Source organism: Pristiophorus japonicus, chromosome 12 (genome assembly GCF_044704955.1).
Source record: "Pristiophorus japonicus isolate sPriJap1 chromosome 12, sPriJap1.hap1, whole genome shotgun sequence".
Taxonomy (NCBI): domain Eukaryota; kingdom Metazoa; phylum Chordata; class Chondrichthyes; family Pristiophoridae; genus Pristiophorus; species Pristiophorus japonicus.
Genome location: NC_091988.1, coordinates 99132521 through 99150806, shown reverse-complemented (window position 1 = coordinate 99150806; position 18286 = coordinate 99132521). Strand labels below are relative to the sequence as shown.

At 44.4% G+C, this 18286-nt stretch overlaps 1 protein-coding gene across 8 annotated transcripts in view; it reads right to left on the bottom strand.

The window, feature by feature from the left end:
- Positions 1-18286, bottom strand: part of dock3 (dedicator of cytokinesis 3) — a 1878236-nt gene that overhangs the window by 1245882 nt on the left and 614068 nt on the right. For 7 of the 8 annotated variants that reach the window (XM_070895785.1, XM_070895788.1, XM_070895786.1 and 4 more), the window contains one exon: positions 3880-3976. In XM_070895785.1, coding sequence (XP_070751886.1) covers positions 3880-3976 — 97 coding nt within the window. Of the gene's footprint in view, positions 1-3879; positions 3977-17478; positions 17537-18286 lie in introns of those variants that run through there. The other variant, XM_070895791.1, reaches the window with a different exon arrangement.

The window sequence follows — 18286 nt, the reverse complement described above, 5'->3', positions numbered from 1 at the left end:
GGGCCAGGTCATTTTAATTCTCTGCTCCACTCCCACTCTGACCTCTCTGTCCTCGGACTCTTACACTGTTCCAACATAGCTCAACCTGAGCTCGAGCAACAGCACCTCATCTTCCAATTAGGCACTTTAAAGCTTTCTGGACTCAACATCAAGTACAACAATTTCAGATCATAACCTCTGCCCCCATTTTTTCCAGACAGCAGTTGTTGATGGTTCTACTGTTCCCATTTACATCTCTTCTAGACCCTTGTTTCTTTACTTGCCCATTACCATCTCGTTTTGCTTTGTACAATCATACCTTTTGTCATTTAATCTCTCCTGCCTTCCCTATCACAGACCTTCCCTCTTGTTTTTTTTCTCCTCACCCCTCTTTCTTGCCTCTGCACTTGCTTGCAATCTGTAATAACTCTAACTTTTTCCAGTTCTGACAAAAGGTCGTTGACCTGAAATGTTAACTCTGTTTCTCTCTCCATAGATGCGAGTATTTCTAGCATTTTCTGTTTTTATTTCAGATTTCCAGCATCTGCAGTATTTTGCTTTTGTTTATTTAATAATTTCTCACCATTTAATGAATGATGAAAACACAAGTTGAACTATACACTCAATACAAAAATACCTAGACATTTCCTTTTATTGAATATTACATCTTTAACTAATAACCTGTTTAAAATGTCTTTCTGTTTTAAAAATACTTAATACTCAAATTATTTGGTGTTCCTTTTCGCTTTCCTAAACACCTCTTAACAGCAAAGCTATTTCCGCTGGTAGAAACTATTTCCGCTGGTTGGGGAGTCTAGGACTAGTGGGCATAGTCTAAGAATTAGAAATAGACCTTTTAGGAGTGAAATTAGGAAACACTTTTACACACAAAGAGTTCCGCAAATGGCAATTGATGCTAGATCGATAGTTAATTTTAAATCTCAGATTGATAGATTTTTGTTAACCAAAAGCGTTAAGGGATATGGGGCAAAGGCGGGTATATGGAGTTAGGTCACAGATCAACCATGATCGCATTGAATGGCGGAACAGGCTCGAGAAGCTAAAATGGCCTCCTGTTCCTATGTTCTAACTAATAATTCGCCTCTAACTCGGAGTAATCCTATCTACAAACTGTACCTTTCCAGAGAATAAACTATCTATAAAAATAAACATTCTTCCCATGTGGTGCATCACACCTTTATATTAAAAATAAGCATACAATCCTAATTATGTTGGAGGGTTGGAGAGCCCAGCTTGTAGACAATTCCTTGGATGCTGCCAATGTCTTTCCTTCAAAATACCGTTGTAAGTCATGCTTTAGCAGTACAAGAGGAACACTCTCCTTTGTGTTTATTTATTTTGTAACCTAGATATACACCTTGGATTCAGTATCACTGGCCACTCCGAGGAACATAGGAACAACCCTGTTCTGCCATTCAATTAGATCATGGCTGATCTGTATCTTAACTACATCTACCCACCCAGGTTCTGTAACCCTTAATACCCTTGCCTGACAAAAATCTATCAATCTCAGTTTTTTCAATTGATCTAGCCTCAACAGTTTTTTGGGGGAGCGAGTTCCAGATTTCCCCTACCCGTTGTATGAAGAAGTGCTTCCTGACATCACCGCAGAACTGCCTAGGTCTAATTTTAAGGTTGTACTGGACTCCCCCACTAGAGAAAATAATTTCTCTTTGCCCTATCAACTCCTTTAATCGTCTTAAACACCTCAATTAGATCACCCCATAATCTTCTATACTAAAAGGGTAAACAAGCCTAGTCTATGCATCCTGTCCTCATAATTTAACCTTTTTAGCTCTGGTATTATTCTGGTGAAGCTGTGCTGCAACCCCTCCAAGGCCAATATATCCTTCCTGAAGTGCAGTGCCCTAAATGGGGTCTAACCATAGCTTTACATAACTGGACCATAACTTATACCCCTTTGTATTCCAGCCCCTTTGAGATAATGGCCAACATTCCATTAGCCTTTTTAATTATTTTTTGTATCTGTCGATTAGCTTTTAATGATACTGTACTTGGATCCCTAAATCTCTCTGCTCCACCACCGTACCTAACTTCTTACCATTTAGAAAATATTCTGATCTATCTATCTTAGGTTCAAAGTGGATGACCTCACTCTTCCTCACATTTAACTTCATCTGCCATAGTTTTGCCCACTCACTTAATCCTGTAAATAAACCTGGTCCAGAAAGTGCCTTTATCTGTCCAATATCTAGATAAAGGTAGTGAGATCCAGGAGACAAACGGAGAACCTTTGGCACTGCACTCTGGCTTTGGAGTAGGTCATCAGTTGCCATGTGATCTCCTTGACTTTGGCTGATAGAACTCTGGTAGAACTCCTGGTTTAGGTTATAAACCATCAGATTCATTTATTGCACACAAGACAGGCAAATGAACAATTAGCATTAAATTTACAATTAATTACAAGTGTTTTACTAATCTCCTCAAAATGTCAAAACAAAAAAGTCACATCTCCTGTGCTAAACCTGAACCGAAAACTGGTGCTTAAAACTTGGTTACGTGGCTTCTCGCTACCATGGAGTTCACTGATTAGGCAATTATTTCTGAAGGAATCAGAATGACTGGTCAGGTGAGCACAGGCGACCAGATATAAACCCATCAGAAGCTACTGACTATGAAACTGCTGGTTAAAGGTATTACAAAGAAACACAATCTCATCCCTCTTACAAATCTAGCTCACATCTTCATCTCACAAAGAGCTGTCAATCAAACTTATTACTTTAAAAAGATCCCCAGGATTGCAATCAAATAGAGTAACTTGATTTATTGATCTGTGCTAAACATTGTTAGATGGGTCCCCAACCATTTGCAATGCCAACAATCAAACCACACATAAAGCCTTTCGGAAGGAAAACAAGTGAATAAAGTCTCACAGAAGACTGATCAGGGATGTTAAATTGGAATTTGAACTTAGTCCTGACCTCCAAGCCAGGAACTAAATCTTCTCACTCTGTAGCTAAAGGCATAGTCAAGAGTATACTTGTTATAAAATAAATCACACTGTCCTTGAAAGCTCAGAATTGGCATATTCCATGTCCAATAAACTACGAAGATCTTCTGAAATCAACATCAATGAATCACAATTCTCTGAAATGTAAATATTTTGAGATGCTGCTATTTCCCACATGAAGAATTCTCGGGATGAAAAAGTAAGGCATTTCCCAAGAAGGAAGGAGGTAAACGTGGAGCCAGTCAACTTCTGCTGTACCTCCTGGTGGATGGCTACAGAGTTGACGTTGGCAGAAGGGTGTTTGCCTGTCTACCCTCGTAGCTCTAAAAAGACTGGCGGAAGAATTTGTGTTAAAAATAGGTTACAAACATTAAAATCCTTAGCTATTCTAAATACAAAGGTGGAATTTAACACATTTTACTTGTAGATTTTATAGTTTTTGCAAGTACAGAAAATAAAGCATTAATATTATACACTTTTATCTAAATATATTTTTGGACTTTACGGCATGTCCAGGCTACTTGTGACTGGCCCAGAAAACTTTCTTCAATTCCCTTCGCCATGTGAAGTAGTTTTATATGCAACGACCCTACCATAAATATAGGCTGGGCCTCCATTTCTATTGCACTTCGTCACATCTTTAGTTCTTGTTATATCTCGGTATTACTGTAAACAATCCCCTTAAAAGTTCAATATACATTTTGTTGATAGAAACCCGAGAACAGGGACAGAATATGAATGTAAACGGCTCTTGTGTGCAAAGTTATTTTCTTTGAGAACTTGAGATTTGTTCCACGTCATATCATTGAATCAAATGCTCCCACACTATAAACATTGAAAAGAATTTTAGCTTGCAATCACTTCAATTAAAATTTGTCAATAAATGGAAAAAATTGTTATGAGCTTACCACGTATAACTGTTTCCAGAGCATCACCCATTCTTGTAATGTGGCTGTGACCTCAGTAACAATGCTATCTTCCACTGGAACCACGGTCTCAAACTGGCTGCAAAATGTAAAAAAACAAAGGATTGCTTTAACAGCCTCACAGCTCTTTAAAAAAACACAACACAGTGAACATTTATCTCAAATTAATTTTTCTGTAACAACTGTTTCTCAAAATAAGTAAGGCGAGTGGTGGCAAATGGAATACTTTTCTACTTTGGCTCCAACTTCCAAATTACCTCGTACCACCAACAACACATTTCCAATTTGTAAGTTTTTTATAGAATCATAGAATGGTTACAACACAAAAGGTGGCCACTCGGTCCATCGAGGCCATGACAGCTCTCTGCAAGAGCTCTTTAGCTAGTCCCACTCCCTCACTCTTTCTCCGTAGCCCTGCAATTTTTTTTCCTTCAGGTACTTATCCAAAGCCACGATTGAATCTACCACCCTTTCAGGCAGTGCATTCCAGATCCTAACCACTCGCTGCGTAAAAAGGTTCTTCCTCATGTCGCCTTTGGTTCTTCTACTAATCACCTTAAATCTGTGTCCTCGACCCATCCGCCAATGGGAACAGTTTCTGCAAATTTTGAAATTGTGCCATGTACACCCAGGTCTAAGTCATTAAAATATACCAAGAAAAGCTGTGGTCTGAATACCAAACCCTGGGGAACACCACCATAGACATCCTCCAGTCCGAAAAACAACTGTTCACCACTACTCTGTCTGTTTCCTGTCACTTAGGCAATTTCAAATACATGTTGCCACCGTCCCTTTTATTCCATGGGCTTCAACCTTGCTGGCAAGTCTATTATGTGTCACTTTATCAAATGCTTTTGGAAGTCCATGTACGCCACATCAACTGCATTGCCCTCATCAACCCTCTCTGTTACCTCATCAAAAACCTGAGTCAAGTTAGGTAAACACAATTTGCCTTTAACAATCCTTGCTGCATTTCCTCAATGAATCCACACTTGCCAAGTGACTGTTAATTTTGTCCCAAATTATTGGGCTAGATTTTCGGTTTTGCCGTTTTTGGGGCGAATACGGAGGCGCGGCACAAAAGTTACCGGCTGGGAATAGATTGCGCTCTCATGAGAAATTTTTGCCATCTTGCGAAGGGAGGCGTTGCATTACTTTTGTGGTGCAAAAATGGGAACCTCGCCAACTAAAGTGTCGGGCCAGGAGCGTCCCAAGAGAGGCCTTATAGGGGCGGGGGGGGAAGATGGGAACACAAAAACATTCCCAAAACATTGCCCACGCCACCACAACACAAATCGGCAACAAAAATAAAAGAATAAACACTCGCACTTACCTTTTCTGCACTTTACCTACCTTAGCGCTGCTGGCAACGAGAGGTGTTGCACACCCGACGCGGCACTTACCGGCCAGTGCATCTAAGCGCCGCCGCAAAACCCGATCCAAAACTCCCGGCGGGATGCAGTGACCCTCGCTGCTCCATTTCACGCCGCTGTGGGGCAAGACCCGGAGCGCAAACGTCCCAAGAATCCAGCTCAAAGTTTCTAAACCCTTCCCCACCACCAAGGTTAAACTGACTGACCTGCAGTTGCTGGATTTATCCTGACACCCTTTTTTGAACAAGGGTGTTACATTTGCAATTCCCAGTCCTCTGGCACCACCCCCATATCAAAGGAGGATTGGAAGATTGTGGCCAGCACCTCCGCAATTTCCTCCTTTATTTCTCTCAACATCTTAGGATGCATTCCATCCGGTCCTGGTGACATCCACCTGAAGTACAGCCAGCCTTTTGAGTACCTCTTCTTTATCAATTTTTAGCCCATTCAGTATCTCACCTACCTCCTCCTTCACTATGACTTTGGCAGCATCTTCATCCTTGGTAAAGATAGATGCAAAGTACTCATTTAGTAACTCAGCCATGCCCTTGCCTCCATGCGTACGTTTCCTTTTTGGTCCCTAATCGGCCCCACCCCTACTCTTACTACCCATTTACTATTTATATTTATATTCCTCTCTTGGCATGCTCCGAAGGGCCCACCGTGGCACTCTGTCGTTGTCTCCTCACGAGTAGCAACCCCAACTATCGCATCCTACTCTCTCACCGACCTTGCCGCCCAGCTTGCCCGTGGAGCGCTAACCTTGCCAATCTCCTCCCCGTCCAACTCATCCCTCCAAGTGCTGACCCTGTGGATGCTGGCAGTGGATCAGCCATCACCGATTCCCTCCATATCTCCTTGCAGAATGTCCGTTCGCTGAATACGGGTTAGAGAGTGAGATGCACTCAGGGGACTACTGCACTACCTGCTTGATCTGCCTTGTCTGTCTGGCGGTCACCCATTCTCTCTCTGCCTGCACACTCTCAAGCTGCATGGTTACTGTAAGAGAAATTTGGCATTAGGGGTACCAGCGGGACATGGGTTAAAGTGCTGGTTCCTGCACCGACCCATAAGGAGGTAAAAGGCCTCTCTTCGGCCTTGTACCAAAGCTCCAGAAGTTATCAATTCAATAATATTCCGACAGGATACGATGTGAGAACCTAAACAGACATTGATAAGACCTTGCGAAGAGGCTCGAGGCGGACTCACGGGCACCAAGGAGAATCAACAAATTCTGACCTAATGAAGTCATTCTAGTCACGGCCTAAAGTGGTCACGAGGGTCTTGGCCTGTCAATCCAAAGTAGCACTAATAAGGTAGTCCAATTAGAGAAGTAGCACTGATAAGGTAGTCCAATTAGAGAAGTAGCACTGATAAGGTAGTCCAATTAGAGATCGAGGGAGGTCTTACCAGGGAACGGTGGGGTTTTTGAAATGTATAAAAGTTGTATGATTGTGCTGTTCGGGGAGCATCTCCATTCACAGGCGGCTGTGATGAGAGGTGTTCCCGGACGTTCGTAATACCTTGCCATTCGTCTCTGTCTGCTAACTCCGGGGACTGTTACCCGGGTTGGGGCGAGCGTCGACCCACTATATCAGGGGGCCCGCTCGTGGGAGGAGAAGCCTTCCCATTTTCCCCTTACAGTTACCACTTCATGAAACGTGCTATCCACGAAGCTCTCAGCCCCATGGATGCACTGCAGTGACGCCAGCTGCTGCTCAAGCTCCGAAACCCGGAGCTCGAGCTCCTCCAGCTGACACTTCCTGCACATATGGTTGTCCAGGATATGGGAAGCATCCTGGAGTTCCCATGTGGCACAAGATGTGCATTCCATGGGGCTGAGGTGCCCTGCCATGCCTCTATTTAATAGACCAATAACTTTCTTAACAGAAATAAACTAATTTCTGAAAGATAATTGAAAATTTCACATCAATTTATGCAGAATGAATGTGTGGTGCTTCACAGTAGACGCGTTCATTATAAAGCAGATGGATACAAGAAACCCTTCCATCTTTTAGCACAACTGTCGCCTGGTACCAACGTGCTTGCAGAAGGTAAAAAGCCCACTGGGGGGAGGATTTTATAGAGTGGATGAAGGGCTAATCTCAGAGCAAATGGTGGAAGTGTTAGGAATAAGCATAGTGTAGAGGAAAGGTAGTCTAAAACAATAATCTTGGGTGGCATTGAAAAACATATTTTGTGGCACATAGGAGAGAGGGTAGGAAAGCCATAATGAAGCAAATTACAGAAAAATGGGAAAAATTTACGTAGAGTAATGAGACAGGGTTGCAGTGTTTATGTGTGAACGCGCAAAGCATCAGAAGTTATATTATAATAATAACTTTTATTTATTTGTGCCTTTAATGTAGTAAAACATTCCAAGGTGCTTCACAGCAGTGTTACAAGACAAAAAAGGCTGCCCACCACACCTGAGAGGCACTCTGGAGTTACACAATAAAGGACTAAGGTCACAGCACTTATATCAACACCAGACCGTGTGGAGTCAGTGATTTGTGTGCTACATACAGAACATTGGCAACGAGGACGCGGACGAACTCCACACAACCATGGCTACTCTGGGCTCACTAAAGGATTTTACCGTGGGCAATGATTGGGAGGCCTTTACGGAAAGGCTCGAGTACTACTTCACAGCAAACGACCTGACGGGGCACACGGACGCACTGAGAGAGAAGCGTAAGGTGATATTGCTTTCCAGTTGTGGCGATGAGGTTTACTGTCTCGTCAGGGATTTGCTGGCACCCGCGAGCGCCAGGGACAAGTCATATGAGGAGCTGGTCGCACTCAATCATGATCAGTTGAAACCAAAGGAGAGCATCCTCACGGCCAGATACAAATTCTACCATCACTGCAGACCTGAGAGCCAGGATGTTACCAAGTACGCTGCGGATCTCAGGAGACTTGCGGCGCCGTGTGATTTTGGCGCACACCTTGACGAGGCGTTGCGGGACGTTTTTGTTATGGGGATTGGCCATGAGGGCCTCCTTCACAAGCTGCTAGCCACGGAACCCACAGTCACCCTGACAAAAGCCATCACCATCAGCCGGGCATATATGACCTCGACTTGCAGCACCAAGCAAATGATCCACACAGTCTCGAACCCGGCAGGCACTGTCCACAGGATAGCGCCCACCACGGACAAAACTGCAGAACGTGGCTCTGCCCGGGGCAGAGAGCACGGACCTCGGGGTCCTGGAACTCAGAATCCGCTGAGGGGGACCAATCAAGCAGCACCATGCTGGCACTGCGGAGGAAGCCATGGGGCTCACTGGTGCAGGTTTGCGGAGTATACGTGCAATACCTGCCACCCGAAAGGCCACCTTCAGCGTATGTGTAAAAGAAATCTGACTCACCGTCTGGCTGAGGAGATGGGGGATGATCCACTGTTCAGTGGTGAGCAGGCAGAAGAAGATGAGGTGTTGGGACTGTATACGTGTACTGACGACTCGCCCCCAGTGATAATGGAAGTAAAAATTGACGGAGTCCCAGTGAGTATGGCAGTGGATACGGGATCGGGTCCGTCGTTGATGAGTCAGAGAACTTTCGATAAACTGTGGGTCAACCCAGCTGCACAACCCAAGCTGGTCCCGGTCACGGCAAAGCTGCGTACCTACACCAAGGAACTGATACCTGTTCTTGGCAGAGCGGATGTGCAGGTATCTCACGGGGGCGAGACGCACGGTTTACCTTTGTGGGTCATTGCAGGCGATGGGCCGACGCTTCTCGGCAGAAGATGGATGGGAAAGGTCCATGGGAGCTGGGAAGACTTCATTCCTCCACAGATCGCTGTCCCCGGGTTCCCAAAGAGCAGCGCTGACTGAGCTGGAGCTGCAGCCTAAATCCACACACAGGCGACAGCAGCCCAGAACTCCTGACCTCAAGCAATCCTGCAGCCTCAGCCTCCACAGACGAGCAGACCCTGGAAGAGCAAGTTTGCAGGTGCGGGCCGACTGCTGGGGGGCAGGCCGGCGGGGCGCTGCGGGCGATGAGCAGGAGGTCCATCGATGGCCGGCGGATCTGGGGGACCCAGGCAGAGGAAAAGCCGGGCGTCGGTAGCGGCTGTGATGGTGGGGGCTACGGCGGCCGCAGGAGAGGCGGCTACGGCGGCCGCAGGAGGGGTGGCAAGTGCGGAGACAACGGTGGGAGCGGAGGCTGCGGCGGCGGCTGGCGTAACTCGGGAGAACGCGAGCCAAAGCGGCGGATGCGACAGCAAGTACGGAGGGACTCACAGGGAGTCACTTCTGCCAAGATGGGATACTCTGGGCCATTTTTTCCCCTTCCTTTCTTCCTTGTCCCTTCTGGTCTTTCTTCGCCAGCGAGCTCAAGATGGTGGTGAGTCTCGTGGCAACGGAGCTCTGCAGACAAAGGCCAGCAGAGCACCTAAAATGGCGGCGCCCAAGGGAAGCCTTGTGGGAACCACAAGCTGGCGTCTTAAAAGAGAAATGCACCCGGGAGTCTTAAAAGGGCGTTAGCAGTCCCCACAAAAAGACTTTTGTAAGGCAAGAGCGAGTCTAAATGAGCTATGTGAATGTAGGATAACGGATTTATGATAAGAAGTCATATTTTAATGCTGAATGGTTACTGTGTTTAAAATAATGGATATGAATTACGAATTATGATGAGTTAATATTTCAATGCTGAATGATCACTGAGTTTAAAATTATGGATATGAATTACGGAACGAGTTAATACCATGAGGTTCAAGTGAAAGGGATATGGATCTGTAACTAACATTACCAATGGGCTATTGCGATTTTCGATTTAGGGGATTCATGCAATGGTTCAGCGGCTACTAAGGCGACTACTTCATGAGAACAGAGTCAACGCACCAGTTGCGATACCCTGTCTCAGCGCAGCCCATTACCTCGGACAAAAAGGGGCTGTGTACCTCCACTGTACCTCACCCAGAGGAGCTGGGATTAAATAACTGTTCAGTATATCTGCAACCTTTTGACATAACATCTGTACCACATATCATATGTACCTTACAAATGTACCATCTATGTATACCTGCTTTCTGTTGGAGGTTATGCTCGTGTACCTTATCACCCACGTAAGGACTGCAAATACCACTTGCTTGCACCGGGTCCTCCACATGGGGGAGAAGAGGGAAGTGGATGGTCATGGACTCACACTCACAAATCAACCAGGACCAACAAGGGCGAGGTTACTGGCAATGGCTTTTGGAACTGGGGGGGGGGGGGGAAGTGAGATGTTATGTATTGTCCAGGTACATTAAATGTATAAGTACAATGGTGCGCCACAGAGGGCGCTGTGGTGGGAGACCTGAAAGTACCTGCAAGACAAGAGTATAAAAGGCTGCCCACCACACCTGAGAGGCACTCTGGAGTTACACAATAAAGGACTAAGGTCACAGCAGTTATATCAACACCAGACCATGTGAAGTCAGTGATTTATGTGCTACATACACAACAATTATAATGAGCGATGTTCACGAGGGCAGAATTTGAGGAGCACAGACATCTTGTGTGGTTGTGAGGCTGAAAAAGATTACAGAGATAGGAAGGGGCAAGACCATGAAGTGATTTGTAAACAGGGAACTAAAGCCACTAATTAGAATAAGGGGAAGTGATGGTGTAGCCATGTCGGAAACTTGAATTCAGCTGGGGTGAAACTGGGAACTAAAATATTCCTGATTTTTAAATTTTCAGGAAACTGTCAAAGAAAAAAGGGGAGGTGATGTAATTAACTAAGAACACATTAGTGGTGTTCATATGGAATCTGTCTAGGATACGTTCAGAAATAATAAAGTAATAATCTAATACTCAGATGAAAGGGTTGGCTGATGAAGTGCTAAGACTCGAACATTTTCATTATGAAGTTGGATACCAACGAACATTTATTTAACAACATATTAAAAGACGATGCAATACCTTTAGTATGTGTCATTTCAGAACTAATTTCAAACATAGATTAAGTGCTGGATACATTATAAAACTAAAAAGATATCAAGATGATGGCACTGGATGTCTATCTGCTGAGCAAATGGCAAACTTCTTTAATTAAGCTTTATAGGCTTTGTTCGTGGAGCATTTTCAGAAGCACTAACTTTTTCACTATAAGCTGCAAAGGAAGAATGAAAGGCTCTCATTTATATAGCATCTTATAACATCTCTCAGAAATTTCTCAAAGTGATTCATGTACATTATTTTTGCAGTGCAGTGACCCTTATTATATAGGTCCAGCAGCAGCCATTTTGAACAGAGTAAGATCTGATAAACAGTAATGTGGTGAATGACTAGTTAATTTGTTTTTGTAGTGCTGTTCGTTCAGGAAGGAATGTTGGCCAGGACATTAGGAGAATCTCTGGTGTTTGAATAGTACAAAAGATCTTCAACATCTACTTGAATCAGTGGGACAGATATAACCTCGGTTTAACATTACATCCAAAAAAAGTTATTTTGTTTACAACAGTTCTTTTTCAATAGCTAGACCATCAAAATATTTACCAGAATTTTAGCCTAAAAAATAAAAAATCATGCCTATGATGCACTGAGATTTGACAGCAAGGTTCAACTGCAGAATGTTAGAATATAAAGACGCCAATCAGAGACTACCAAAGAAGTAATAAGAGAATATAAAAAGGCCAATAAGAGATCAAAATTATTCTTGCATTTCTCATGTTCAGTTTTTGGAAAATTCTGGATTTGAAATGGAGGAATTCCATAAAGAAACTAGGACTAAAAGAATGATGGATCATTGGGTTTCCAGAATTCTGTTCCAGCAACTCATAGGACAGCATGGGAACTCATATAGACATTTAATTGCAAGCAACATCAATTCTAAAGTATTGGCGTCAATAACCATTATCGTCAGTGTACTAGAAACAAGTTAATAAGTTGGTGATGAGATTGGGCACTCCAATAATGGTGACTGCATGATTGCAACATCACAAACCAATGTAAATTACATTCAAAGTAACTGTGAATGGGTCTCTTGCTGCTTGTTAGCAGAATGATCCTATTAGATCTGGAACATAAAGATAATTGTAAAGGCAATGTTGTGGTGAAACAACATTTGAGGAAAGTGTTCTCTTGGGGTACAAAGTCCTCATTCTGAACAACTACTTTGCTACGCTTCTGTTGCAAATGAAACACAACCGAGGAGTTGGTTTAAAAAAAGTGTAGAAGACTTTTGCTGAGTCTATATTAATGTCATGTAGGGATTTCACCCTGACCATCGTAAGTGGAATTATTCATTAAAAAGCATTTGGAATTGAGATGGCCATGATTAAAAGAAAAGCGAATAGAGTTATGAAGATTTAAAACAGAGCTCTGAGAAAATCAGAACAAATACTAGCACATCGTACAAGAGGCTGAATTTTCCATGTCATACTACTGCTTTTCATGTAGGAATAGGTTACACTGTTATGCCACATCCTACCTACTTTTGCACTTGACCAGTTTTCTACCATCATTTTCAGACAGTAGGGGCACCTTCCCTACAATGGATGGGTGCATTCAAACCAGGTGTGTAGATTGCATAAAGCAAGTCGCAGATGAATTGTTTGCTTTTGGAAGTTGAGGCCATTGTGTGCACCATAGTGGATGATACCTTGTTGTTTCTCATGGTATATGCGCAGCATTAGTATAATGAGGTCCATTTAGCCATCAGCATGTTGAGGGCTTGCATCAGGTGCCCAGATCAATCTGGGGCATTCTGCAATATAGTCCAGCTAGAATCACAAGGATCATGATTATGTACTGCATGCTACACAACTTTTGCACTACTAAGAGGTCTCATCATGGATGCCTTGGAGGAGGGAGGCCCTCACAGGCAGCATAAGGAGCAGAAGTAGTCTGGAGAGGATATAGAGGACAACCTGTAACCAGCTGCAGGAGATGTTCTATTGACTATTATTATGTAGCCAAGACATAGTCTACATCTTCTCCCTTTCCTCCAGATACTATTATCTGCACCCTCTGTGCGCACCTTCCAAAGCTCCCATTTGAACTACCCAATGAAAATAACTTCAACATCTTTCTAAAAATAAACTTTCACACACTACTTTTGTGCCACCAAAATATGGTCAACTCATACTGTGTATATGCATACCTACTGATTCTTAGTGGTGCATCCCAGTGGTGTCAGTGTGTCAAGTAGGAACTCTTAACCTTATCTAGTGTTTATTCTGTGATGAGTGGCGGAGTGCATGAGGTAGCCAGCTGCTGTGTGTCAAGAGCAACCTCTTGGGCTCAGGTGTCCCTCATCTCAGAGCAGGCATGTCCTGGGATAGGCTGACTGCAGGCTGTAACTGCTATGCTTCTCCATGGGCAACCTGGCCCTGCCTCCTATCTGTCCAGGCTTTGAAAGGGATGATGAGAGGTCACACATGCATTGCTACCCTGAGGAACAGCTATCACGTCATTAGTATTGGGCTCTGGCTCTGCATGACAACTCACAGCAGATTTAATGGACCAAATAAGATCAGTAAAGCCCTTTGTGATGCTCATCTGAAAACAGTCACTAAACTTGTCCGAACTGGAAGAGCAGCCGTCTCCAATCTGGCATCCAAAGCTTCCATGGCAGAATTCTGAGCATCGTTGGAGGAAGTAAAAACTCTCTTAGGGCCTCAAGTGCAGATCAGCCTAGAGTTGCTAGAATTTCAGTGGTGGAGGCATTGCTGTTACATGGGGCTAGACTTTCCATTATTGGCAGAGTGCCCAAAAATGGGTGTTATTTCCAGCATTGGCTTTCATTATGGGTTTTGAGATCGCCGGATTATCGCCCATTTTCAAAACCCCAACTTTCCACTTTATAAAATGGCCGTTACCGGGAGCGATGTGAAATGGGCGTTAGCGGTAAATATTTTGGCCTTCTGCCGTAAAATGTGGGCGTCCATAGCAACGCCATGACAACGTTCATTTCCTGCGTTTCAGGACATCAGGGGTCATCAATACATGCACAGAAGAGGAGAGAGAGAGAGAGCGAGGGGGAGCAGAGAGGAACTGAAAGCTTGTGTGAGTGTGTTGTGTGGTTGTTTGGCTGTTGTGGGAGGTAGGAAAGAGATTTAGCAGCAGTAAAAAGAACTGAGAGCACAAATAACTCTGTTTGCACAGAGATTTTGGGGAAAAAATTATAATTAAAATGGAAGGCATGGAGGAGGCGACACAACACGATGTGGAGGGTGAGGACGCTGGCGAGAGCAGTGAGGTAGGAGAGGAACTAGAAGTGGGAGGACGAAAATGAGCTCAAGATTCTCCGACGAGACAAATGCCTCCCTCCTACAGGAGGTGGAGTCACGCTAGGGTCAATTGACCCGGGATGGGTGTGGGAAGCCCACCCCAAAGGGTTACCAGAAAATTTGGGCCGACATAGCCGAGGTGGTCTTGTTGACGACGCACAAGGTTCATGAGGGCAACCTGTGCCGCAAGCGCTGGAACGACATTGTAGGATTCGCCAGAGTAAGTATTACATTTATTTACATTTACTTATATATTTATATAATTTAAATTGTAAGTGTAATGAGTGATTACAATCAGATGTGATGTCTTGCACTTATATCGGGAATGTTTTACTCAAAGCCTGCGTTTACAGTGTACACCTTTAGGTAAATAATGATAATTATCATAATAATCATGATTATATCTGTCGGTTATGTGTTGTATCAGTTTCTGTTACAGTACCTAGCAATGATCTCATGCCATGTCGTGCTGTTGTTACCTTTTACAGAAGAAGCTTTGGAAGAATAGGGCCAAGCAGCAGCACACGGGTGGCGGGCCACCAATCATCGGCGAGCTGACAGACATCGAGGAGCGGGTGCTGGCACGAGTGGGGAGCCACCCCTGGTCGGCCACGCAAGCAGCAGCAGAACCTGATGTGATGCCACGTGAGTAAAGTATACACCATTGCGTGATGTAAAGTCAATAGATGCCACATCCACTCATATCCGAACAATAATATGTGATAGATGATTGATAAAAGTGTTATCTAAATAATGATGGCCTAATGAAAATCTTGTAATGCAGAATTTGGTCATGGTCATGAAATGTGATATCTGTGAAGATTGTGATAGCGGTAGTGCTTTTGTCATGCTGTGTGTAACGTTTGATTCACCTTGTGACCCTAGCACCTCCTTCTCCTCTAATAACCTCATTTATGTTTTGTAGCTCAGCCAGCAGCGCGGCCCCATGCAACACCACCGAGCCAAGAAGCTGCGGATCCGGCGGCGGCCTCACCGGGGGATCGTCAATATGGTGCTGAGGAGCCCCGGATCTCGGCCGTGGAGCTGCAGTGTGCCTCCTCCACTGATGACAGTGCAGACTTTGAGGAGCCTGCATCGACAAGCTCCATCAGCTATGCAACCCCGATGACATCTAGTGCTCCTGCAGCCATGTCCTCCTCCACCCTGGAGGTAGTGGGCCAAAGCACCTTGCTGCAGGGCACCCCAAGTGTCTCCATGATGGCACCGACCCCGTGGAGGTTGGTTCGACGCAGCAGGACTGCTCCACGAACGGCAGATGTGAGCAGGGACATGGTACACTTGTTCAGGAGGAGTGTTGAAATAGGTCAGCAGATCCTCTGAACAATGGGGGGGCCATATCCCAACAGCTGGCCAGCATGCCTGCTATCATGATCGAATACGTGCCGCGGATGGCAGAGGCCCTGGAGGTGATAGCCAGGAACATTGGTGCCAGAGAGCTACCAGTGGTCCCGGAGCGCGGCACTGCCCCATTGCCAACGACACGTGAACCAGGAGGAAGGTCTTGCTTCTGGCTTGGAGGATGTTCCCTCCTTGGGATTGTCCTCTCCGGTATCCGGCAAACCAGCGGATCTGCCATCAGCCCCCCCAGTGAAGCAGCGCCTGAGGAGCACTTTGGGAAGACGGCTTGGAGTCGGAGGGGAAGGGGAAGGGGTAGAGGTGAGGAGGAGAAGCGGGGGGGAGAAAGGAAAGTGAGGTGCATGGCTGCAGGACTTTTATCGATAACAGTATTTTTATGTTGTTGTTGCTATTTTGTTGGTAGGTTTGGGGGGAGGGGGTAAACCTTGTTTTTTTGCATTTGTGTTCTATGTTTATGAAGTTTTGTTGAAAATGTTAAAAATTTAATGAATTATATAAATGTTATAAATTTGTTGTAGGGTGGAGTAGGATGTTTTTCACAGTTATAATTATGACTTTATACAAATGTTCTCATTAAATGTTTTTTTATTTCACATAACCTTGTTGCGCATTGTCTCAGATAAGACCGCTTCTCCCTGTAAGTGCGTAGGGTGTAAGTTCTCGTCCTCTCCATAGTGTGCCACCTCTTTGATTGGGCACATAATGCTCTTGAATATACCTTCTGCCATCTCTAGTCTGCAGCATGTGCGTAGTCATCAAGACAGGCTGAGAAATTACAGGCCCCATTGCAATAACAATCAGTATTATACCTACTGTTCACAAACAATAAATTTACCTACTAAAACACCTAAAATAAATTCAAATTGTCCCCAGTATGATAAGATGTTTGTTCAGATGTTCAAATCACCGTAAAAGAACTCCACAGTACATCAAAACTCCCCAGAAGTTGAAGCAGCCTTTTATATGAACAGACTTCCGATTTACAAAATGGCATCCATATCGCTGGGTTTAGTTCAGGCAATTTTTTCTTAGTGTTTTTTCGGCAAGCGATATTTTCAGCGCTATGTGGGCGAGGTGCCGAAAGTAACGCTCGACGATATTATGGGCGTTAGTTTCGCCCATTCTGATCTTTACGGCAAAAAAAAGTGGGCGGACGGTATTATTAATTCTCGGCATTAAGTACATGCCGAAAGTAACGCTGGGCGATAAGTGAGCGATACATGGGCGTTAGTTTCCATTTTGTTGCTAAATGGGTGATATCTGGGCGTTATACCTCATCTCAGCATTACAATGGATGAGAAGTGAGCGGTATTGATGCAAAAATAATGGAAAGTCTAGCCCCTTGTCTTTTAACATGTTGTGCACTATTTCTAGTAGATTCCTCACTCAAGCTATCATTGCATCACATTGGCTGATACGGTTTCAAAGGCCTACAGTTCTTTACGTTCTGCCAGTATAATTCTTTTAAATGCAGGGCCTGTGAATTGTGAATCACCAGGTTCTTCAGTTGAGGAGCAACATACCTTGACCCTCTGGTCACCAATGTGTTCCTCCTCATGCTCCTACTCACATGTACCCTCCAATGCAGTGCAGTCAAATTTTCCTCACTTTGTAACTCATCTAGGATGGATGTCTCTAGGCTGGTGCTTGGGAAAGTTGGAGTGAATGAAGATATGTGCTGTGAACTGTTGGCATCACCAGATGCTGAAGGACCTGCAGCTTTTTATTGTACCACACCTGGAGGAGGAAAAGATGAAAGAATGGTTCCTTGAGGAGCTTTCAGTACGAGTGACCTGCAGGTTTGAAGATATGATTCACTGTCAATCCATGAAGGGAATAAATAGGAAGAGAAGCAGAATGTAATGAAAAGCCCTCAGTTGGCATCTGCAATCCTAATTCCCCATCTCCAATAACCTTCAGTAACTTCTCTTCCGAGGACATAAAGTGCTTCCTTATCAGGAGTTAGAAGTCTCAGCTTCAGGGGCCTGTTACCTGTGGGAAAGCTCTCACTGTTGTTGTGGGCTGAGTTCCTTGAGAAAAAGAAAGCCAGAGGGCAAAACTGGCTTTAGTAACTGACATGCAGTAAAACACATGCATCATCCATAATAGATATGATGACAGATGCGTGCAATAAGCAGTTACATTCCCTGTGAGACTTTCTGTGCGTTGAATGCAGGTAAAGGAACGCCCTCTTCACCACAACCAGCAGGGATCACGCACCAATGGAAAATACAGCCTCATCTCCCTACATACATACCTTACATAGCAATGTAGAAAATTACAGGATCTAAAAAGACTGCAGTCCATCTGGTCGGTCTCAAAAATAAATCCCCCCAATTTCCCTCAAATAACTATGCAAGTAAAGACGCCAGGAAAGAAACACTTCCAGGTGAATGCTGGGGTGTAAAGGGCACCC